General features: G+C 40.9%; 1 protein-coding gene across 3 annotated transcripts in view; it reads left to right on the top strand.

Moving 5' to 3' along the window:
* TMCC3 (transmembrane and coiled-coil domain family 3) overlaps nt 1-12,510 on the top strand; it is a 131,827-nt gene that overhangs the window by 40,351 nt on the left and 78,966 nt on the right. The window contains exon 1 of one of the 3 annotated variants that reach the window (XM_068190390.1): nt 1,135-1,278. The exons of the other annotated variants lie outside the window; for them this stretch is intronic. Coding sequence (XP_068046491.1) covers nt 1,201-1,278 — 78 coding nt within the window. The 5' untranslated portion in view covers nt 1,135-1,200. Of the gene's footprint in view, nt 1-1,134; nt 1,279-12,510 lie in introns of those variants that run through there. 3 annotated transcript variants of the gene reach the window in all.

The following is a 12,510-nucleotide window of genomic DNA, read 5'->3' as shown; positions in this document are numbered from 1 at the left end:
TCCCAGTTGAGAAGACAACTTGTGCTTGGATGATGCAATGGGCCACTTGTCATGAGAATGGAACAGTCATAGCCCTAATCCATATCTGTGGGTTAGATAGTGGGATCTAGGAGAGGGAAGTGTGACCATCTGAAATATCTTCAGCAAGGAGATAGCACTGCAGCCCCTCTCCTGCTTCATGTCCTCTTGTGTTGGATTTTGTGGCTTGAGGAGGCCATGTATCATACCAATGAGCTGTGTACTGTACAAGTGCCAAATGAGGCAGAGGGACCTGACAAAAGAGGGGTGCAAGGGGATGGTAGCATGAGCTTTGCACTTAGTGTGGTGAGCAAGTGCTGTGTCCTCATGGTTCAGCTCATGCAACCCACAGCACCTCTCAGATGCAGATAATGCAGACAGCAGGAATGAACTGGCTGTGAATAATAAATCTAGAATATTTTGGGAAAATAGCACTATAAAAAATCAAAAAAGATGAACTGGTGGTTGCACTGCTTCAGTAAAGCTTGCTCTGCAGTGCAGAAGCAATGAAGATTGTGTTACTCTTTTGTTTGATCAAAAAGTGCATTAATAAAATTATTAGGTTTATTCTTTTGCTTATTCTGCTAGCCTGAGAACAAGACATGGAAGAGCTTTAGTCATATTCAAACTGCAAGCACTCTTGTCTGTTCAACTTTAGACTTGATTGTGTGTGACTGTGTAGGGTGGAGGAACAAAGGCTTTATTTTTAATTTGCCTTAGTAACCTTGCAATGAAAAGTCAAACCAGTTTATATCTTTATTTAGGATTTTAATGTAGTTTATAAAGAAAAAGTACATAATTGGAAAAAAAAGCAAACCTAGGTCCTCCTTGCAGTTTCTGGTTCCTGCAGAGTCTCCATCCTGTTCAGTGATATTCAGCTATTAAAATTCATCCTGGAAACATTGCCCACATGTCTTTGGTCAGAAAAAGCAGCCTTCAGAAATGCTGTAAGCACCTCAAGCCCTCCTGCACCTTCTGCCCGTCCTAGACAGACAGGGTGAGTGCATGTTCATGCAGTGCAAGAGGCTTTGCATTCATGAAAGAGGAGGAGTCATCATCTGGTATTGAGGAAGGCTCTCAGGCTATCTTTAGCAGACAGATGACTGCTGGGTTGCACTTATAGAAATAGAAACAACCTTCTTGTCTGACCTCAGTGTTGTTGAGGTCCTTGCTGCTCAGCTTATGCTTTCATGTCTCTTCAGGGATAACTCCTACAGCTGCTTCAGGAAGGCAGAAACCGTCTACCTCTCCATGTTAATGGTACCTACTTAACCCTTCTCACCATATTGGGAGAAATTTATCACTCTGGATTGCTTAAGGAATACTGTTGGCTTCCTGAGTAAAACTTAACTGTATTTAGATAGTGCTGTTATTTGCTTTTCCAGCCAGGGCTAGGTGGTCAGCTATGGTGGTAGTCTATGAGTAAAGGTGTTTTCCAGATGCTCATGCACTGTAGCTTGAATTATGTCTTCTGCTCTCTTCACTTCCACAACAGCAAGCTGTGCTGTGCATATGCTAAACAAGTAGTAGTCAGCCTGCAGAGGTGACTGTTAACGTAGGATGGAGTATTTGTATCTTAAATGTCAAGAGTTTGGCAGTAATAACTACCAGTGATTAATTAGATGACATGAGCTGTATGTGATAATATTAGTATTTACTGGGGTTGTTGTACTTTTGAAGTTTATGAAAGATCAGAAAATAGGTTAATCAGTATGTTTGTAGTTCTTGTTTTCAACTCTTACTGTAACCACCATTGTAGTAATGTACGTTCAGCGTTAAGTAGTCATGCAAAGAGCAGGGAGTTGGAATTGATGATCCCTTTGGGTCTCTTCCAGCTCAATATTCTGTGATTCTACATAACTTACAATTGTCCTTCATTTTGGAAAACCAGGGGAAGACCTGTATTTGCAGTGTTCCAAATATATTTGTCATGTCCCATCTCGTGTTTTGCAGGGCATAGTTTTAGTTTTCATTGGTCAAGTTAGCAGTTGATTCAGCTTATGACTTTAATATGATATGCTTGTCAAAAGTTGGCCAGGAAATCGCTTCCACTGTTGCTGACTCAAATGCCCACATACAGAATTCAGTGGTATAAATGAGTTGTATAAATTTATGAACAGTCTTTGCCTTAGTGAGTATTAATTTTTAAAGCAAATTAAATTACTAGAAGTTGTCATCTTCCTTTCTTTAAAAGTCATATGATTTTCTTTTCTGATAGAATAGCCAGGATGTTCTATACCATAAGTGATTCTTATTGTATTGACTGTAAGAGAAGGCAACAGATTTCTTCAAAATAAGACTTTCTTCTGGATTTAGTGACCCTTTAGATTCTGGATAGCAGTTGGGAATGCACTAACCTGCCATTTCAACGGTGCAGTTCTTTTACAGAATAGAAGACATGACATGAAAGTGGAATAAGTTTTATTTCTCATAATTATCTCCTGTGTGGTCATCTGTAACAAATATATTTTGTGGCTAGAGAAAGGCTGAGTTTTGTAAAGCAAACTTAATTAGGAATAGGAAGAGTTTACATGAGCAGCATATGCATAGAGAGGACAGAAAAGAGCTGACGTTATGTGGGTAAGAGCTGGGAAAACAGAATTGAGAAACAATACCGGAAGTAGAAAATAAACAGACAAGCACAATAAATTTTCTAAAATGTATTTTTGGTTATGTTTTTTTTGTTATTGTTGTTTGTTGTTTTGGTTTTTTTAATGTGCTAAGCAGCACAATGTTGGGAGTTGGGCAACCCAGTGGGAATTCCTGCTCTATTTTGCTGTATTTTGGGACTGACTGCTTGGCCCAGGGTACTCCTTGCCTAACTATAGGTATCTGAATCTTAAACAAGGACAGCCCAGGTCAGTCACCTAATAGCCACTGGCAATCAAAGGGTTTTAAATATACAAAAGCCACCATGTAGTGATGTAAATAAGACAATTTACCGCTTGTTTAAAAGAAGATGATTTATAGCCTTTAAATGGTGTAGAAAAATGCACACAAGATAGCTCAAATGATGAAGTAAAGGGGACGTGTATGACTGTTTTTTTTTCTGGGACTGCAGGATATTTTTCTTATTATTGGTATCTAAGCATCAGGCTCCAGTTTGTTGGTGAAAACCTCAGGCACCTCGGGGTACTTTGAAAGAAGGCCTCCTGCTAATGCTTTAACTGTGCCCTCTCTTCTCAGCTCCTTGGTGGGATCTCCAGGGAACACTTCCTCCCTGTTAGATATTGCTGTCATTAGTCTCTGTTGATATGTTAGCAAAATAGATGTTGCTCCTGACAGTCTGGGGCTGTGCAGTGTCTGTACAGTTTGAAGTCTGGTGGGATCTGTCCCTGCAATACAATGCAATGCTGTACTTGAGAGTGCACAGGTAGAGAGGCCCAAAGACAGATCCTAGACAAACTCATTTTTGTTGGTTCATCTATCCTCTTTAATAAACTGGGGTATGTAATGACTGTTGTTTGTTGAGCACACTGTGATGGCATTTTGCACTTTTTCCTACACTTTTATTTTTTCAAATGCAGCTCTCCTATGGTGCCACACAAGACAGTGTCCTGACAGGACCAGGTGATCCTGTCAGAAGACTGCAGAAAGCTCAGGTTTCACAAAATGATATATCATCATGCCCTTGTTTTAATGATACCCACTCAGGGATTAAATGCATGAGCTTCAGTATCTTAGACCAGCTTGTGTTCAAGTGACTTTCATTCTTATTCAGTGTATCAGGTAGGAATAACTGGGAAGTCAGTTCCAGAAGATGGCTGTATGGTGTGGATTAGTGTTTTCTCTGTGTGCGCCTGTGGGCTGGAACACAATGAGACTTGGGCTTGCCTTCCATGTTTCATCCACTCAGGTATATGTAGCTCCCCATCTGTGTAAGGATCTCAGGACAAGAGGAAATTGCCTCAGGTTGCATCAGGGTTGTCAAGCACTGGCACAGGCTGCCCAGGGAAGTGGTTGACTCACCATCCCTGAAGGTATTCAAACAAATGTGTAGATGTGGCTCTTAGGGACGTGGTTCAGTGGTGGACTTGGCAGTGTCAGGGTAATGGTTGGACTTGATAGTCTTGGAGGTCTTTTTCAGCCAAAATGATTCTGTGATTCTAAGAGTAGAGGTAGTGCCCTGCACCTGTAGTAAGGGGTCTTTATTAAGCATTGTGGATGCCATGCTAGGGCTCTCCTAAATCTGCCATACAAGAGGGAATGCTGCAAGGTCTCAGTTCTTTCTTAGGTCATCCGTTCATTTTCTTAGTAGAAGGAGATTTAAGAAACAGTGTTTCAAATCCACAAAAAGGGATCATTAACCATAATAGTGGAAAATGCAGCATGTGTGTTAAAAACAGATAGATAAAGGGAGTCTCTGAAATCCTTGGGGAGAAACTAACCTGACTTGTGTTTGAACTTATAAGTAATCTATTGTAATACCATCATTGTAGCAAATATGAGTGAGTAATTTCTTTTGGCTTCCTCTGACTTAACATGGTTACTCTTGAGAACACTGAGACTGTAGCATTTTCTTTCAGTTCAGTTTTATCAGTCACTCCGTCTGAAAGGCAGCAGCTCCCATCTGGCTTTGGAGCCTTGTCCATAAAACTATACATCTGTTCATACCTCTGTGGGAGATAGAGGTATGCTGGGTTATTCTCTAGCCTTCTACTACCCAAAATTGAGATAAATGTAATTACTTAAGTCACAAATACCAGCATACTAGAAATTTTACCTTCTCCTTGCACTTAGCCCCTTGGAGAATCTGTGTTGAACAGTGAATTACATTTAAGAGAGTAAGAGGTTGGACCACAAAGCATCAGCTGCCTGCCCAGAAAGGACAGGAATCGATTCTTGCATCTTCCATCTATCCTAGTGGGGTAAAAAAAATCCTGAATGGAGGCCAATCTTAATGCAAACCATAACCAGGCCTGGGATTTGCTTCTTCTATAAACTCCTGAGGTCAGTGTTTGTTCATGAGGCTCAGAAGAAGTCATCTCTCCACTGCAGGGGTTCCTGAATGACTTCTGTGTCTCATATGGTGCAGGAGATCAGAGCTGTGTGTTGTGGTGTTTCCTGACCTAAGATGTCTGTACTCCAGTGAACAGGAAAACACCAAAAAATGGAGCAGTTGTTTGTCAGAAAGGCCAATGGACTGCCTCAGCACCAAGTTTAATGCAAACCCTTATCGTGTCAATTAGGTGTTATTTTGAGTTCAGCAGGGGATGCAGTATTAACCAGACCTTTGTTGTGCTGTTGTTTCATTATACAGTTAATGTGACACCAAATCCCACAACACAGTTCACTCCATTATTAATGGCTTTCATTAATGGCTTTCAATGGCTAAACTATTTTTAGCCTTGTCAGAAAATACTTGAGAAAAAGAAAGTAATCCACTGGCAGATAAATGTGAATGCTTAAACAGGGCTTTCACCACAGCAGTTTCTTACTTCATTGTTGGCTACTTTGAGTATGTGTAGGGAAATACCTCTGCGTGACTGTGTCCTAGCTGGTGGCATCTTCCTGTGAGAGAGGATCTGGACTTCTGAGGAAGAATGCTCTTCTTTTTTTTTTTTTTTTTTTTTTTTTTTCCCCTGTTAGGACAGGAAAAAAGTACATAAGACTGAAATGATGAAGTTTCTACCTCTGACACCCACTTGCATATGTAGCTGTCTCTGGAAAATGAAAAAACTAATGGTGTCAACCACTTAGGCCTTGTGAATTTACACCAGTTCTAAGCTATAGAAAACACTGCTTTCTTCTTGTTTTCTGGTTACAGGCTTCAGGCAGTGTTGCGTGTAGTTGAGATGACTTGGCCAACTGATTGTAGCATTTGTTAATCAGGGAGGCAGAAAGAGAGAAGTTTGTAAAAGGAATGGAGTCCACCTTTTGGAGAAGCAGGATTTAGTTGATGTTGCTAATAATAGTGACTTTTTGCATTCCTCGTCCCTGAAAACATTTTCTGTGCAGTTTTCATTATTTGAAAAAATGGAAACAAAAGTGTGGGCACTTGTGATCCTTCCAGACCATCCATACTTACAGTACTTAGACCCTTTTGTGGCTTCTAGATAAACAATTTCTAGAAGGCAGTGGTAGCTGTATGCAGTTATAATTTGTCAATATGATTATGCTATGAAAGTGTTCAGGCTACATTAAAAATCTCCTGTTTCTAGAATAGTCTCAGATTATGGGGTTTTTGTTTAGTTTGGGATTTTTGTCTGTGGTAGCACATGAAGGTACCCAAAACCTTGAAGAAATTTGATTGTATCTTTTTCTTTTAAATACCAAATTATATAAAGTGACTTCCTGTTTTTTCTCAGTTTTATTACTACTGCTTTTAGAGATAGGTGTGTCTGTGTAGTGGCGTGGGTTGGGTATCATTGCCTCCAAAAACAACCTCTGCCATGCACCCTTGCTTTCCTGTGCTGCTAAGCTGAAAGTTATGCACAAGTACTTGACATGGAAAATAATAACATATGTAGCCTGAAGAAAAAAATAATCATATTTTTTCAAAATTTGGAACCAAGATTAAAGCATTTGGTTACTTTCTTATGTCTTTTCTAGACTGGATTCCTTTTAATGATCCTTTTGCCTTTACCAACCAGTAGATTTTAGGTTAGAGATGTTAAGAGATAGGCTGCTGGATCATATTCTTCATCACTGTGAGTTCACTGTGAATTTTCCTACGTTATTTGTGATTCTTTTCATGTTGCTTCAGCAAAGAAGCCTTCATCAGCTGCCAAGGAAAGTGTCTCACTGCGGTGTTATATTTTAGTTAAATGGTATGCTCCGTCTCACCCCTCGAAAATGTATGGTTTATTCCAAGCCTGTGCTCCTCCCCTGCAGTATCCTGTGTCTGTAATCCCATTGGCCCGATCTGTTCCGTGCCCACTTTGAATCTCCCTGTTAAGTGTGCCGGGGGGACAGGACGTTGCTCTCTCCTCTCTCCCCTGGCTCTCCTGGCTGGTGCCCTCTCAGCCCCTCTCTCTCCCTCCCCTTTCCCCCCCTCTCCCCCAGAAACCATGCTGCCTCCCGGGGGGTATAAACCCTCATCTAATTAGCACCATCAGAAGCCGTGTGGAGTCTCCTTGCGTGCCTGCTGCTACCAGCGAACTCACAGCTTAGGGGGCCCCCCGGGGACACCCCGGAGGGTCCCCCCAAACGTGCCGCAACATCCAACATTTTGGTACAGCTTTCTTCCCCAAGGCTCATGCTCCCTCTCTCAGTCGGAACCCTCACTCTTAGTTACATTCTCTGCTGACAGATTGCACTACATCTCATTTGGAAAACTTGAGCTGACTTTTGGGGACATGATATTATTGCATCTCCATGGAGTGTTTCTTGGTTTTTTCCCCTTCCCTTTCTCAGGCTAGCGCAGGTCAGGGTCTGCCCTTGCTGCTTAAAAAAAAGCAGTTGCCTTGTGTATTGGAGAGAGGGTGAGTTCTGCTTTGATTTTCCAGCAATACTTGCCAGAAGTGAAAACCTCTGCACCAGCTATGATGCTTTCCTCCCTTATTTCCATATTCTGGGCAGGGTGAACTCCTAGAAGCACAGAGGGGAGGAGAAGGGATCACACTCCCAACCTGCATTCCTTCTGACAGTAGAAATAACTGCTCCTGTTGTCATTGCTAATTTTAATATAAAGATAACTTTTACTTGCATGTTTTAAAGAGCAGCAGTAGGATCAGGCATTAGGTCACAGCTCGCTCTCTCCCAAAGAGAGCCACTAGATTATGTTTTGTGTTCAATGCATTGTGCCAGGCACAGTGTCTTGTCCTAGACTGGAAATGCCACTGTGTTGTAACTAACAAGATCTAACCATAATTGTTTCATTACTTTAAGAGTCAGACCCTTTACTAGGGGGTTTGCTAATTGACAAACATGTTGTTCAGATCTGCATTTCCATTAAGAAGCCTGCACCAGGCTTCTCTGTGTCTTTGTAGTGAGATGGAGACTTGAAGTTATTACTCATCATAATTCAAAAAAATAGACATATAAGTTAGACTTCGGAGCTTAATACCTTGTTTTAGGATTCTCTTCACTGCTGCAAACAAGATAATGAGGGATTTCCCATGCCAGATGCAGCCTGTGTCTCTAGGTGACAGGAGAGGCACAAGGCAAAGGGAGGGTGAAACAGGGATCAGCAAAGCTTGGCTTTGACTTGACAGTCCTTTCAGGCACACAACTGCTCTGAGTGTGTTAGTACTCTTGCCTTGGCCACCTGAGACTGCCTTGCTTGTGCCAGGGGCATGCTCCAGAGCACTGAGAAATTAGTTTTAGACTTAAACACAGCCATAATTCTCTGAAAATGGAAATTCCCTTCCTGTCCTTACACACATTTCTGGTGATGGGTGATGTCTGGGGCAAGCTGTTTCTCTCCCAGTTTCTAAAGAACTATGGAAATAATAATTTTCCACCATCTTTCTGTCTTTCATAGAATCACATTGTGATTTCCACTAGACCACATTGCTCAGAGCCTCATCCAGTCAGGCCTTGAGCATTTCCAGGGAATGGGTAAGAACGTGTTTTCCTCCCATGGATGTTCTTGCAGGGACTTTAGAACAATTCTGCATTTTACTGGGTATAATATTTGCTTCACCTTTGCAAAATGGCACTTAATCCACACCAATGTCCTCCTGTGGAGCTGTAAGACCTGTCAACCCTACAGCAATGCACTTCTCAAGAATTTTCCTCATGAGTAAGACAGGCAGTGAGTCTGACTGAATTGCTAGGCTTGTATATGGAACATGGTATATTAATTTCTGGTTCCAGAAATGATTTTGAGCAGCTTGGATTTTTTTCCCTGTTTTATTAATAAATCCTCTTTTGATAGAGGATCATCACTTTTCTATGTGATGTTTTTCCATTCAGTTTTTATCTTCCATTCTGATCCTAGGTTTGTATCTCTTTACATTATTAATTGGAGTAAGTGGACACTGATTTGATGGGTTAGTCATTGCTATTAGTGTGACCTGACTCTCCAGCAATAAACTGGATGGCATAGAATATTGTTTTTCACCTAGGAGATATGAAGTGGAATGAAATGAGAGTAAATGGTGCCTTGTGGTGTTTGTATTCCATAAATCACATTTCTTACTCTGCTAGCTATGAGTCCCCTCATGTGTTGAGAGATGATTGCTGCAGACTGTTTTAAATGTGATTTGAGGGCAGGCTATAACCCAAGTCCTGACCACAGCTGGGGAAACACCGCACTCTCTTCTAACACTTGTCTTGGTATACAAGAAAAATATCACAATGTTCATTTTTTTCCTGTTTCAGCAGTAGATAGGACCATATAAGTAATTTCTGCTTATGAGAATTGCCACACTAAGCAAACTAAGTCTCATAGATTCAAGAATATTTGCAGGACAGTGCACAAAAGGAAAATGGCTCTGCCTCCACTTACAAGATGCAAATATCCTACTTTGTAACAAAAAAAAAAAAGGCTTTAATTGAAGCGTGACTTTCACTGTCAAGTTCTGATTTTGTTTTCAATATATGCCATTGTGCTCAGTGAGGGGAGAAGATTTTCCACAAGCAGAATTCAAATGTATTATTTTAAATTCATGTAATGGAAAAAGGCCTATTAAATATAGTACAGAAAGGACCACCAAGCATATTTCAAATTTTAGTGGGTACAGGAAGGGGGGTAAGGTTAGCATTTCTTCATTATTTATCTACTTTTTCATATTATGACTAGTGCCAGCTGTACTCTATTTTCTTTCTAATTTTTTAGAGTGCAGGTGTAGTTACATTCTGTACAAGTGATATTTTGGGGCAAATAGCCGAATTGCTGATGTCAACTGTTTGAAAACTGATATTGATCCAAAGAAAATGGCTTTCCTCATTCATCTTATATTGATTCTTGAGCTGTTGGATGTACTGAGATGCCATTTCACATATTCTCTAGGAGAGCTAAAAACTTTCAAGTTTGGCATTGTTATTTTTCCGCTGACAGGTGATATGTTCATCTGATGACACTAATCTGGATACTGGGCCAGAAGTTATGAGAGCTGGAATAGTGTGTTGGAAGAATTTATTATAATAAGTTTACAACCCTTTAAATGTCTGAGTAGAGATGATAATTCTGCATGTCTGACTTGGGCTGAATTGTTTGTCTAGAATTTGAAGGGGGGGGAAAGGGTTAATCTATTTTGAGGGCAAGATTAAAGCAAATAGTTTGGCCCTCTCTGTTTGCTGGACTTTGACAGTAGGCTGGTGGGCAGCTAGGACCTGGTCTCTTTTGAGGAAAAAGAATAAAACTTTTTGTAATACATGACAAAAATCATTTTTGTTCTTGTAAGGAATGAAGGATGTGGCATGTGACTGTGATTGTTTTGCTTCCTATCTGACAAGCTTGGGGAAGGGATTTGGCTCCCAATTTTGCCTTCAGACTCCCCTCTGCTCTAAATATGAATCCAGAAACACAAATATCCATTTACCCCTTGTCCTTTGCTGGCCTATGTGTTAAGAAATTACCCACGTAGTGCTGGCAAGTCTCTATTCCTATGGGGGCAGCCAGAGATGCTGGCTACCGAGAGACACAGCATGCTGTGCTAGTGTGCCTAGCCTGGAAGGAGGAGGGCAAAGATGCCTTTTCTTTGGGCGTGCAGTTACCTCTAGACCAGCTTTGAAAGCAAAAGGCGAATGGGTGGGAGCCTAAATTCTGGGAAAAGCTTAAGCGTGAAAAAAATGTTTGAACAACTTAGGTCAGAGCTGAGAATCACCAAGACTTCCCACATATGAGACATGGGAATTCAGTAGGCCAGACTACTCCTACTTTCCAGAGAATTTTCTGTCTCCCTAGAAAATTTATGTAGAAGAAATGAGTGATCCCAACTGGAAAACATATTGATTAAAGATGCATTTTAAATGTATTAAGTGCTATGAAAGTATGAAGTTCTGTCAAAATGAAACCAAAATTGATGGATATTATGGTGCTGTTATTTGTGTATCTCATTTTCCCTCCTCTGAAGTCATACCCTGCAATTTTCTAATGCATTTACAATAACTTTAGAAAAGCTTGAGAGCTGTGGGATTCTGATGATTCCACAGTAACACCCTTGCAGAAATGCAAGGTACAGGGGCTGGAAAGTGACATTATAAAATAAGAAAAACACATCTGGAATGTTAGATGGATAGTAATGGGAAGTGCCATTTTCTTCATTCAGGTGAATGCAATAATTTTTTTTAACCATTGTCCTTTTTTTTCCATATCCTTCAGCATCCACCAAAAATACTGCTTTAGTGGTATCCTCTGACCAAGTTCCGTGCAAGAGTAAGCAGAAGTCCAGGACGTTTTTCTTTGTTCTGGGAAGCATGGCAGAGCATGGCAGGTCCTGCTCACCTAGGCAAAAGCATGTGGCTTTTCAACACAGATTTTTTCTTGCTGTTCCCAAGAACGAGAATGGCAGGGAGAAGTATGGACAGCCCGAAAAAAAAGTGTATTCCAGGATGTGCCTCTTCCTGCATGCAGCCAAGCATTGTAGAAGCTTACTTGTTTCGGGACATGATTTCTTGCTTCCTTCTCACCCTTTGATTTTCCTCTTGATTTTCCTCTGAGAGGGCTGACCATTCTCTTGTGTTTCAGGAGCATGCTCTTTCCCTAGTTTCCTGGTAAATGCACTTTGCCATGCTTTCCCATCTTTGATTGACCTTCAAGGTCTATTCAAGTCTCCTTTTCATGCCCACTTCTCCCTTGCAGGGTCTCTGCCTGCCCATGGTACTCCTCCTAGCTCTGTTCCCTTCATCTCCTGTGCAAAGAGTGCTAAAGGGCACTTTTAAACCTTTCCTCTCTGTGCATGCTGTGTAACCATGATTCAGTGCACGGTGATGCAGTGTTTCTCTAATTACAGAGCACTCTGACCTGTGTTTGCTGAAGCTCTGTTGGTAGTTAATGAGCAGCTCTGGGAAGATGATCCCTGATGTGGCAGGTGAATCTGTATTATGAGTTATTAACTGTGCTTTTGAGTTAGCCTGCCTGATCCTGTAAATGGAGGTCTAGCATTGTGGAGCCCAGTGTTGGCCCCTGAAAATCACTGAGTAGTCTTATTTATAAGTACTTTGGCACTGGTGTTCATATCAAGGGCTATTAAAAGTAATTAGGTACTGCAGCTTTATTAATTTTTTTAAGAGGTTCTCCTTGCATCTCAGTATGAGGCTGATCTGATGAGCTATCTTCTTGATAGTATCCAAGAGTGTTTTGTCTTTCTGAGTACATCTTGTTCTGGCTCATTTGAGAAATCTGCTCTTAGCTCCAAGGCCTGCAATTGGTCTGCAATCTGTTGGCCTGTAATTAGTACCAATATTAAGTGCTATTACTCCACTGGTCTGAACTGCTGGCTATTTTTAGATATGACATTGTTCAGGGTTTTGTTGCACAGCTTATTTCTCTCATCATCAATCATACTCAGGATGCTGAGTATAAAATAATGCTGTTTTTCAGAATAGTTAGTGCAGACTTGTGGAGATACCAGTTAGCCGGTATTTACACAAACTTATCTT

Source organism: Anomalospiza imberbis, chromosome 5 (assembly GCF_031753505.1).
Source record: "Anomalospiza imberbis isolate Cuckoo-Finch-1a 21T00152 chromosome 5, ASM3175350v1, whole genome shotgun sequence".
Taxonomy (NCBI): Eukaryota; Metazoa; Chordata; class Aves; order Passeriformes; family Viduidae; genus Anomalospiza; species Anomalospiza imberbis.
Note: the sequence above shows the minus strand (reverse complement) of the source record. Positions and strands in the feature narration are given on the sequence as shown.